The sequence below is a fragment of the Sphaeramia orbicularis genome, chromosome 15 (genome assembly GCF_902148855.1).
Source record: "Sphaeramia orbicularis chromosome 15, fSphaOr1.1, whole genome shotgun sequence".
Taxonomy (NCBI): domain Eukaryota; kingdom Metazoa; phylum Chordata; class Actinopteri; order Kurtiformes; family Apogonidae; genus Sphaeramia; species Sphaeramia orbicularis.
In genome coordinates this window covers 18,236,556-18,248,801 of record NC_043971.1, presented here as the reverse complement: position 1 = coordinate 18,248,801, position 12,246 = coordinate 18,236,556, and the positions used below count along the sequence as shown (strand labels likewise).

Sequence of the window (12,246 nt, the reverse complement as noted above, 5' to 3'; positions counted from 1 at the left end):
CACGTATACGGTCCAAAACTTGCACTTAAGTAAAAGCAGTCTCCTCTGGTCAGGTCATTAATATGATAACGAAGGCAGCTCCGTCTTCAGCATTATGGTGATATCATCAAGGACACAAGTGGGGGAGAGGAAGACGCACTGCTGGCCTTAGTGCTACCAGGCATTACCGAGGCTAAAAATACACCTGCAAGTACTGTTGATAGCATTTGTAGTAACCAGATGTGAAGTGCCTGTAACACAGATTCTCTGCATCTGTACGGGGCTGTCAGTCATGTCAGCTGTTAAAGAGATGAACAGAGACTGACACCACAGAACTCAGCGGGGAAAGCTGCTTCATTATGCGACTCAATTCAAATGCAGGAACAAAGACTAGGATGTTAATGAAGCCTTGTCATTTCCATTTGAGAGTATGACAGAGGAAAAGACAGACTGTCCCTGTCCATGGTGCTGACTGCTCCATCACCATCACCAACACTTTGACCAGTCTGCTCCATATGCTTTACCTGCTGCATCACATCGAATTCTAGTTCATTTTCTCAGCACATAATGAGCATGATGACTTTTCAACCTGAGGATACCTCGTTGCTGTTGGAGTTTTGAAAAACTCATTAGAAATAAATAAAACAGATTCTCATGTCTGGAAGTATTTACTGCATGATAATAACATTACTTGACTTTCTACTAGTACGTAATAAGGTTGGATTTTTAAGGTTGATTCAGTTAAATTAAAACAATCTTCACTCATAACACGATCTGCCAAGATACCGGAGCAACAACAAGCAACACACTCAGTTTACAGCACTGCATCTCACACACACACATTCACTCACACACACACACACATACACACATACACACATACACACAGTCGGAGACCTGGAGTCTTTTATCCACAAACCACTAAAAGAAAATACAGATGTATTTCTTACCTCTGTCGCCATATTGCAGAGAGACGGTGCAGGATGTGTCCCGTACTGACAACGACAGCCCACCGTTTGCTCGTGCGGCGTGGGACACCGCGACTCTCGAGCTTGGCAGGAAGACCGGACGCACGAGTACGTGGTGTGCGCGCGAGTGCGTGCGCGCGTGCGTGCCTGTGTGAGTTTTTGCGCGCGCCTTTTAACGTTATCGAGGAGCAGAGGGAATATTATGCAAATGACATGAATTTCTAATAATGCACAAGAAGAGAATAATTTGCTCTCTGTTTCAGTTTTGAAGGTCAAAGCTTTGATTTGGAAGTCTTCTGGTTTATTTGGGTCAGTGTTTCTTTTATTGACCCCATTTGTGCTTTTTAGCTTATAAATAATTTCACTGAAAATCAATAATTAAAATAAAGTGACTTAGTGGCTGTTTCCATTTGTGACCAAACCAATGCAAGCAACAAAAACAACATCAGAAAAGAGTATTTCTCCAGGGAAGGAATTTCGACTCTAAATACAGCAACCTGAAGAAAAAAAAGAATAAAAAAAGACAACTTTTTTTTTTTTCATGTAAGCAATTTAAGAATATGATCATAAGCAGATACAACTGTAGCCAATATCCATCATGATGAAACTCCTTAAGAAAACTGACTTTTGTATTAAATTCACTTAATGATCGCACGGAACAGTGACTAAAACCAGCATTTGTGAGTTTTAGCCACTGTTGCCCATAAAGTTGGAATAAAACATTTGTAACTCTTCTCATGAAAGGATTGTGCCAATATGATTTATTTTTGAATAGATAGAACAAAATGTAATGGGAAGTCAATATGTAATCATTGCACATGGTCAAAGATGATTATTGATGTGTATAAATAAGAATAAAAAGAGGTTTCTGAAAACAAAATGATTCTAACTTTATGGCCAACAGTGTTATTTAAACTCAAGTCTGTGTTTATATTTATGGTAGAATAGATGTACATGACCCAACATAGTATCTGCTCAGTCTGATTTACTGTAGCCTGCAGTGTTGTCCTAAAAAAGGCAGGTTGGCTCTGGTGCAAAGTGGTCATCCTGTGGTGACTCATAGCCCATATGTTGTTGCACTATTAGGAGGGGCTCGCATTAAACATTTACCAGAGCCCACTTGGATGCACTATCCTACCATTTTATTCCTTTCAAGGGGAGCAAATTCTCCCAGTTCACGAACAGATCAAGGACCAACTCAGTGTTAAATTTTTTACAAGGTTGCCTTAAAATTCAGAAATATGACACACACACACACATTAAATAAAGAATGCGTCTGCCAGATAAAAGCTTGCATATCTGCGCTCCTGACACTCCCAAGGACAGCAAGATGTTTTTGATTAGATACAAAAGAGTTGAAACATAGCAAGTGATGATGCTATTTCTGGGTGACACTTTTACTTCCCTTTACAGGCTTGACAACATGAGTCATGACATGCACTGAAATTAGTTGCTTTCTCTATCACTACAATACAGATTCCCTGAGGTATGCTTAGATCACACTGCTGGCAAAGACATTTGTATCCACAGTCACGTAAACAAACAAATATATCCACAAAGACACAGCAGCCTCCAACTCTTATGAATGGAAACAGAATCCAAAAATAAGATGGAAGAGCTTTAACAAAACGAGAATTATGCAGAACTAATGCTATTTGCCAAGATCCTGCTGCTTTGCTCCAGATTGCTAGAAAAGATGCGTATCTAATCACACACTGGCACAGATTCCTTTAGGGTGTGCGTATTCACGTTTGTGTGTACGTTTTATGCATGCTGTTATATGTGTGTGAGCGTGTGTGTGTGTGTGTGTGTGTGTGTGTGTGTGTTTCCCCCATGGCTTTCTCTCTAGCACATCGCATAAACCTCAGCCTATGGAACCAATCAGCCGATAAAAAAAAAACAACAACATAGTGTGCAGTGAATGTTACATGTGCAGGACTGTAACTGTGCAATAAGACTATATATAGAGTATGAACACGATGTGAGCACTTTATGGTCTAATGGTTGTCAAAGCCTTATTTGTCACTGTTTCATTCCAGAACAACCCTGTTATGGTCAAACTTAAAGACTGTGACACTCAAAAAAATGTGTTTCCATGTTCTCTATATTGTGCAGAGTTTGATACCGTCAGGATGGTTTTACAGTCTTCTGCTGAAGGTTTAAAATGTTTGAACTTGAAACCTCTGGAGAATTGTCATCATATGCAGCTTTACAAATGCAACGTGGAAACCAGAAAGTATCACTGCTCATAAACTGAAAACTGACTTGAGAAGAGAACCTCTTATGTACTAAAGGTAGCCTCGAAATGAACAATATCTGGAGATTTGGAAGTTCTCATTCCTGGTGTTTGAGGAGATGTCACTTCGTTATTTAATATAGCATGTTTTATTATGTCTTAACCCATAAAGACCCAAACATCCACCAACGACAAAAACTATCTACTGATCTAAAATATTTAATAACTTCTGATTGACTAATCCTATCAATACATGTAAATATTTGTTGTAAAATACAGTTTTTCATCTTTTCATGGTCATCAGATATGACCCATTTGGACGTTCAGAGGCTCTGTAGTGAATGTTGAAACACCATCATCTTCTACAATATTGATTCCCCAGTATAACCCACAGAGTTGGATCAATGACAGTGGATGGAGACACTTGATTTTATGTTCAGTTAATGATATCTTAGCTGAAAAAGTCACTTTTCTTGAGTTTTTGCTGTTTTTGATATAATAACCCTCAACTTTTCTCTGATCTTTAATGAACAGCTACATGGGAAGTAAATTAATAATAGGAAAATATATGATTTACATGGAAAAAATGCAAAATAAGGAGGATAATATCACAATCAATGTTAATAAATCACTTAAGAAAGGTTAAATATACAGGGTGTCCCATAAGTCTCCATACATAGGAGACATAATACACTCCATATGGTTCTAACATGTATTTCTTTATATTTCTTCTTTATAGTTCTTCAGCAGACACGCATTGAAATGTGTTCCCGACAAAATGGCAGTCATATAGAGCATATTATATAAATAAAAATGGTTTATGTCAAGAAACATTTATTTTTCCTATGTATGGAGACTTACGGGACACCCTGTAGACAAAAAATTTATTTGGGAACTGCCACAAAAGTAGCACTGGTTCTTTATGGGTTAAACGTGTTTACAGTGGTGGGTGGGGTTAAAGTAAAGCTTTTTTGTTGTGATCGAATGATATTCTTGGTTAAACTTTGGAAAAACACTTAGATGATAATAATAGAAGACGTTTGCGCCTAATCCTAACCAAAAGTTCCATGAAAAGACTGGATATTGAAAAATTACCTGAAGCACTCAAGAAGGTGTCAGAAAATATCAATACATTTAACTGTAGTAATAATAATGGATTTATATAGTGCTTTTCCTTTATTCATTTACTCACACATTCACACTCTAATAGTGCTACATCTGTAGCTGGGGCAGGCTGACAGAAGCATGGTTACCAATCTGCACCAACGGCCCCTAACATTTAACTCTTTGTTCAGACAATAAAGGATTTACTTTGTTAATTTTCTTGTGTTTTACACCAGGTTTCATTCAACATGTCAGATGTTTCATGTTGCGTGGACTACTTTTTGTTAAGTGAATACAGATCAAATTAAACACTGACTGTAATCTGTAGAAACCATTTAGTTCTGATTTGTGTGTGTTTTGTATGCTGTGCACAAATTTCCAGTATTTGACAAAAAGAAACTGAGAATTAAATTTGTATGATCATTACAACCCTGTAAGAACAACAAAACTAAGGGTGGCTTAAGAGTTTAGCATCTGAAAGTACCTGTTAATAATAGATATTTTTTGGTAGATGAGTTAATGTGTTTTATTTATTGTTGGAAAACTCTTGAGAATAGACTGCAGCGTTATAATTTATCTCCTGCCATTGTACTTAAGTATTGCTACATATCACAGTATATTTAATTGTAACCATTGCGGCATGATATTTCTCTTCAAATTCTTAAAAATAGTTTATATTTACTCAGAGGCATCAGTGTCTGTATAGTATAGTTTAAAGCCTTTGCAGATTAATGCCATAAATGTCTGTATTTACATTCATAGCAGCATTCAATATGTGTAGATATATTTGATTCTGAGCAAACAGATGAACATTTGTAACTATAAACCTATGTTTAAAGTGGAATAATGTACACAGTGGTGTAGGAGTGGTACGACAAAGATTCAATTCAATTCAGTTCAATTCAATTTTATTTGTAGAGCCTTATATCACATCAAGGTTGCCTCACAGGGCTTTACAGAATTAGTTGGATATGAAACGAAACAACAGTCAAATAAACGCTAGATGAAGGAAATGGATTAATGTCCCAGCATCCCCCATCCTTAGACCGTCCTTTTCAGCAAAGAAAAACTCCAAAAGCCCAGTGGGAAAAGAGAAACCTCAGAGAAACACAGTGAAGGAGAGATCCACTCCCATCAACAGACAGGCTGTAGATGAAACCAGGACTGATGGACGTCCTGTAGTTCCAGTGTGTAAAGATGCAAGATTTAAATGGGGGCTAGCTAATTTTGTGCTTGTTAGTTAAAATATGTAGATTTATGAAGACTATGTCTTCGTGTGTGGGTGAGTGGTAAAAAATGTCACAAGATTGACACAGAAATCTATATTTGGTTATATGTTGACTGACGTAAGACAAAATTTTGGTTTGGATATAATTTCTGTTAGGAAACGGATTTAAACAGACACCATTTGGACTAGATTTGTAAGAAGACTGAAGAAAATTGTTGGGTTATTACATTAACATTTCCATCGTGGCTGAACATATGCATTCCTATTCATATTGAGGATGTAATAAAAGGAGATGCTTTCATATTACATCTCATTCTGGTCTTGCAGTGCGACTGAATCTGCTCTTCAGCAGAAAATAATAACTTCACCACAGGCTTAAATTATCATAATAACACGTAGCACTGTCCGGACACATACACACACCACATGAATATTGCCTTTTTCACGTTTCATACTTCATAAAATATTTATTTCATGAAACATTATTGGTTTCCGCTTCACTCCAAAACTGCCAGTTTCTATTTGAAGCCTGTGCTGTGAAATGTTGAAGATGGTATTACTGACCCTGCAATGATTAGGAAAAAAAGAACTAAAGAAAACAGTAACTATTACTGTGGCTTCTTTTCTCTCATGTCCTTAGACTTCAGAATCTTGAGGTAGCATTTAACACTTTTTCCGGACTCCTTGGTTTGGGATTTAACTTGGCAGGTTTATCAAATCATCACCTGAGCTGTGAAAGAGCGTCCACTTTAACAGTCCTTACACTTCATAAAACACATAATACATCATACTACAGTTCCATTTATCAGTTATGTAATGGGGATTCTGTAAAAATAAAATACACCAATGCCTAAAAAGTCAAAAAATCAGCAATATTTGCAGCAATAAGATCAAATTCCCAAACTCAAGGACTTTGGCTCGTGCTTCACCACAAACCTTTGTATGCTGGAAACTGGCATAAACACGTGTGGAAATAATTTATTCCTGTTCAATGTCAATGTAGTTTTGTATTTGCTGTTTGTGATTTTAAACAACAGATCCCAGACTCTTTGGCCCCTTGCAAAGTGGAAAAATTGCTGTCATAACCACAGTTTGGATGTTTCTACACCTACAGTATGCTAACGGTCTGTGAATATGTGTGTGTGATTGCATGTTGGAATGTTGATCTTTGCCCTTTTTCTTCACGAACAAACCAGAAATGAAAACTTTTTGAGTGCTTTGCATTCCCTTAGTAACTAAACTGTCCTCTTGCTGGTAAAATCTGAGTTGAATTGTTTGTGCAGTGCATGGATCGTATGCGACTTTTAGCATTGTTAGCGTCTGCTTGCACATGCTACCTGTAGAAACGGGCAGTGCATGAGATTTTTTCATGTTCATGTTCATGTTCGGCACTGAATCTACAAGTCGTCTGGGCATTGTGCCACGGCAAACACTCCCTCTCCTATTGACTTAACCACAAGTTGAGAATCTCTTTTACACACAACTACACAGATACTGTCAGAGGAGCACACTGAGAGAGATCTTATTTCTCTCCAACATGACAGGAAATGAGAACTCTTAAACCAAAAAAATATATTAACTTGGAATCTTTAAAAGCAAATAAACATCTCCTCAAATGCCTTCAATGTATTGGATACCGGAGTCGAACTAAATAAAACTCCAACTTATTTTCAGCGAGTCTGGACTTGAATGTCTGTAACACATCCACCATGTTTTAAAGGCCGGTGTGTGTGTGTGTTTGTGTGTCTGTGTGTCCCTTGCATGGTCAGGCAGGAATGCGCTGTGATCTTTCCCTTTTGTGGGCAATCAAATCTGAATGAAAGACTTCATTTTAGAACTGCAGATGTTCTGATATTTGATATCAATGCCAGCTAAATACTGTATACCAGCTGGGATGTTGGTTAAGTTTGCACAAGAAACTGTCAAGGCGGCTTCATTATCTTGATTCAGACGTCACCGTAGGAACAAAGTCACCTCGCAGAACAAATGAGAGGAAGATGTTTTGAGGATGAAAAAAAAAAAAAAAACTCATTATGACTGAGGTGTTACATCCACAGCTGTGCAAAAAAAAAGCTCCAGAAAGAAAAAAAACAAAGGAGCTGATGAAATGGATGAATAAATAACGAGAAATAAAGATTCTAATTATAGGATATTTGGATGAGACAGGCTCACAAAGAGCAACAAGGCGGGTGTTTAGGAAGCAAAACTTAACTCATTAAAGGAGTGATATTTAGCTTTTTTAGATGGAATTATTATTATTATTATTTTAATTATTTTAAAACATTTCCCTGTGGTCTACATAAACTGTAAATGCTATGCTTGGGTCTGAATTCTTCATTAATTCAACTCCACAGGTCCATCTTCAACCTTATTTGAATTTCCCTCGAGATTCTTTAATTTCCCTTGGGATTAATAAAGTATCTATCTATCTATCTATCTATCTATCTATCTATCTATCTATCTATCTATCTATCTATCTATCTATCTATCTATCTATCTATCTATCTATCTATCTATCTATCTATCTATCTATCTATCTATCTATCTATCTATCTATCTATCTATCTATCTATCTATCTATTTATTTCTGACAAATGACACAACAAAGCTCGTTTTGAGCACTGGCCCTTTAAATACAAATGAGCCACTTCAGCTCTGTCCCCTCCAGGTTATTGACTGTGCTTTCTGTCCTGTTTACCCACTTGTGTTTGTTAACACAGCCAACAACTGAACATTTTAGGTAATCATCTCCAAGTTCGGACATATTTTCAGTTTTTACTACAACCACTGTTGCTCATAAATGGTTATGTCGTACTTGGAGAAATGTTCATCAGAAGTCTTGACCTTATATGTGCAAATTTTGTGACGTAACTAGGTATAAAACGTAACAATTTAAGCAGGAATTGAAAGAGTTTGTAGAAATTCACTCGCTTTTTGCCAAAATGAATATAAAGATAGCTTGGCGGCACCTGGAGGGTTGAAATTCAAACTTTTTGAACTATTAGGGTCCAGATACACAAACAAATGTACTAAAGACTAATAAAAGTGGGTTTAGCAAAATATGACCCCTTTAAAACCTGATGTGTTATCGCTGACACACTGTGTGCATATGCATTTTGGATGACTCTAGCTGTTTCACTGTTTGTGCAATTGGAAAAATTCCAATAGTTTCTGAAAATACTCTGGAAAAATGGGCAAAAGGATTCACTCACAGCATATTTTTTAACCTTTTTATGATCAAAATACAAAAACTAGTCCAGATGGACCATTTTAGGCTTAGGGCTTAAAGGGTTAACATTTGAGTGCTTGTTTGGGAAGATCCAACTGCAGCTAAAGAAGACATATAACATTAAAAAAAAGGGTCTGACATTGTGTATGTTTCCTATTATGTCTTCCACAGGCCAAAACACAATCAGAACTGATGAAAACCTTCCTCTTTGTAAAACCCAACACACAATTTCATGGCCAGAAATCGAAAAGAGATCACTTCTTAGAGATAAAAACCAACTTAAATGCCAATTAGCTGCACTGAGAATATGCGTTCGTTTCATGTGATGCTAAAAATATGAGAACTGTATTGAGTAGTCCAGCTGGAATGGCAGAGTGACACACCGGAGGCAAAAACAGACATTCCTCTAATAAATTTCAGATCATAGGAGAGACATCAGCAGGATTATTTCCTTTGAGCTATCAGAGGATGGGGTTGAAGAAGACGAAGAGGAGAGGGGGGAGGGGGGAGCAAGATATAAACAGGAATACAGAAAGACGGAGAGGATATGATTCGTGCGTGCTTAATCCCCTGTGAATGACAATATTGTTAATTTAGCAGTGCGCAGCTTTAATATGCAACAAATGAAAATCCCATGCCAGTTTGAGGTAGACTGTGGCTTCAAGAAGAATTGATATTATGCAAATTTTATGGATGTAAATGCATTAAATTAAATGGAACGCATGACACTGACTTCTATTCTTTGTTGAAAACTGACCTCAGTTATGAGCGTAGAAGTGTCAAGAAAGAACATGATTGGTCCCTGCTGCAGCACGAGGGTATAATTTATAAGCCTGACATTCTAGCTTTAATAATGACAAATGACAAGCGATGGTTAAGACTGAATATTTTGATGAAGACTGACACAAACATCTATCTTGCTCCACTTTCAAATGCCATCCTTTGTGTTTTTGCAGCCCCATTAAAGTGATGCTTCACAGGCTTTTCACTATCTAACAAACTAGTAATATTTTCACTGTACGCTATCGTGTGGCGACAAATGTGGTTGTATACCCACTGCCAGAGGGAAGAGGATGAGAGAAATGAGATGAGCCAACAGATTCCTGCCTAGATTGTTCATGTGCACACTGCTGCACTGCCATATAAAGACACATCTAGCTTTGTTTAAAGAGACTCACAGGAAGAAGAGCTGTCCCTCCCTGCTGAAACACACACTTACAATGTTAACATGTCTGTTTTGTGCTTTTAATCTACAGCTACATCTGTAAACTGGCTTTCAAGTGCAGTAAAAACCCAAAACCACAGGACTTGTCTTCTCACTTTTGCTTCCAATTGAAGGCTGACCTGGCCTGAGCTGCAGAGATTACACGATTTCTCTTTTCCCCCGGTGTGACTGTGTTCAGAAAGCAGCTCTGTGAAAATGGTCGACGGGTCTCTCAGCTCCTGCAGGTTTGAGGTGGACACATGTGGAAAGGCTTTTATGGCAGAGAAAACATCCCAGTCTGCTGGTGCATTGAGACTCACATAGCTTCCCATTGAGCTAGTGGAACTCATGCTTACATACGTATATGTCTGGTTTGTTGCCATGGTTTCACTCACCTTAGCGGTTGCTACTGTGTCTTGTAAAAAAAAAAAAAAAAAAAAAAAAAGAAAAGAAAAAGGAAAAAAGGCCTCAGAAATAAAACTTATTACTAAGCCATGAGGTGAATTTTCCCTTTAAAAATACGTCTGATTGCAGTGGAAACATGTTTATGAATAATCAATGAGTTAACTTTTCAGAAAACTGTGCTCTCTTGTGTTGCTCCCTGCTTCACAAATACAGTATTGTCTAGTTCTCTATTATGTTGCACTATTTTCAGCACAGTTTGATTCGAGCAACAAGAGCTAAAAAATTGTCTGAGTCGCTGTTTGAATAAATGTAACAGCCGACATCCCTCTGAGCCAAACATCAAAACCATCGAGCATGATTATTAAACAGCACCCATGGGCTCACAAAAAGCTATATTAAGAGAAATAACACAATGAGATTTTGTGCATTGGTTAAGGAATTCTTATGCCTGTAGATGATGTAATAGACGTTTCATCTAAACTAGCTTTCAGCTTGGGTGACATCGGCAAAATCTGCATGCTGTTCCAAGAAATATGTGATCTTTTAAAGCAGCCTGGGTAGATAATGTTGGATGTACTTTGGTTCACATAACTACAGCAAATGATACCACTTTATGGAATGCTACTGTAAAGGGTGCATTAAATGGTTAGGCTGTAAACAACTGCCACACACTGAGGTTCGCTATTTGGAAATTTCAACTTACTGCTGCACTTTACTGCCAAGGCAAAGACATGTTTAACCATTTCCTAATGAGCTGCTGCCATGTGTGCTATTATTAATCCATACAGACCCAAACATCCCCTGTCGACCAAAAGCATCTACTGATCCAACATGGTTTAATACCTGTTGATCCATTAATCATATGAATACATGTAAATAACACCGGGTTACAAAAAAATGTTTTTTGCAAGTTGTCTAGGTTTTTTCAACTGAATTAGGACCATTTTGCACCGCTAAATCCAAAAATGACATCTGTTTTTCTCAATCAGGTCAGGTTTTTTTGCTAATTTGATTTTGAAAAATTTGATCTTCTCACAAAATATAATAATTAATACCAAAATAAGACTGGTAAGCACACTTTATGAAACTTGTGACTTGATTCCTGTTAGGTACAATGGTGTATTCACCGCAGATCTAGCAGAATACGTCAGGCTTATTTTTGCAAGATCTTCTAGTCGAAGCCGTTTCATTCACCTGTAATATTAAAAAAAACATTAATCATAAATTGGCAAAAGTAAAATCTTCAGAACTCATTTATTGCAAGAAATATGAAAGAATTTTGTATCATATGATGTGAAAATGCCCATAAATGTAAGCAAAAATGTTAAAAGCCAATATGTAGCATAGTTCAGAAAGTTGACCTGATTGAGCAAAATTAATGTGATTTTTGGATTCAGCACACCAAAATTACCCTAAATCAGCTCAAAAAACTTAAACAATAAATTTGTTGTTGACCAGTGTATTTGGTGTAAAATGCAGTTCATCATTTTTTCATAGCCATCAGATATGACCCATTTGGACGTTCAGAGGTTCCATAGTGAACATGGAAACCAGTAATTCACCAGTAAAACCCATGGAGTTTAATAAATGACTGTGGATGGAGATACTTGGTTTATGTTCAGTTAATGATATATTTTACTGAAAAAGTCACTGTTTCTTCAGTTTTCCCTGTTTTTGATATAATAAACCTTGACTTGAAAACACATCTCAAACTCACATTTGAAACTATGGTTGAGACAATCAAGAATGTGACCATGAAATAAGATGAGATCGAGCCTTGTGCAATATATTTATATGAATGTACAGAGATTGTTTAGATTAAGTGTATCCTTAAAATAGAGCACTTGGGTGTTTCTGCTCTATATTTTGTGTAGGCTAATGGTGCGTGCAATA

At 37.0% G+C, this 12,246-nt stretch overlaps 1 protein-coding gene across 1 annotated transcript in view; it reads right to left on the bottom strand.

The window, feature by feature from the left end:
• Window positions 1-1,030, bottom strand: part of golga7bb (golgin A7 family, member Bb) — a 29,281-nt gene extending 28,251 nt beyond the window's left edge. The window contains exon 1 of the mRNA XM_030155185.1: window positions 930-1,030. Within this exon, the coding sequence (XP_030011045.1) occupies window positions 930-941 (12 nt within the window). The 5' untranslated portion in view covers window positions 942-1,030. The remainder of the gene's footprint in view (window positions 1-929) is intronic.
• Between the last annotated feature and the right edge of the window lie 11,216 nt (window positions 1,031-12,246).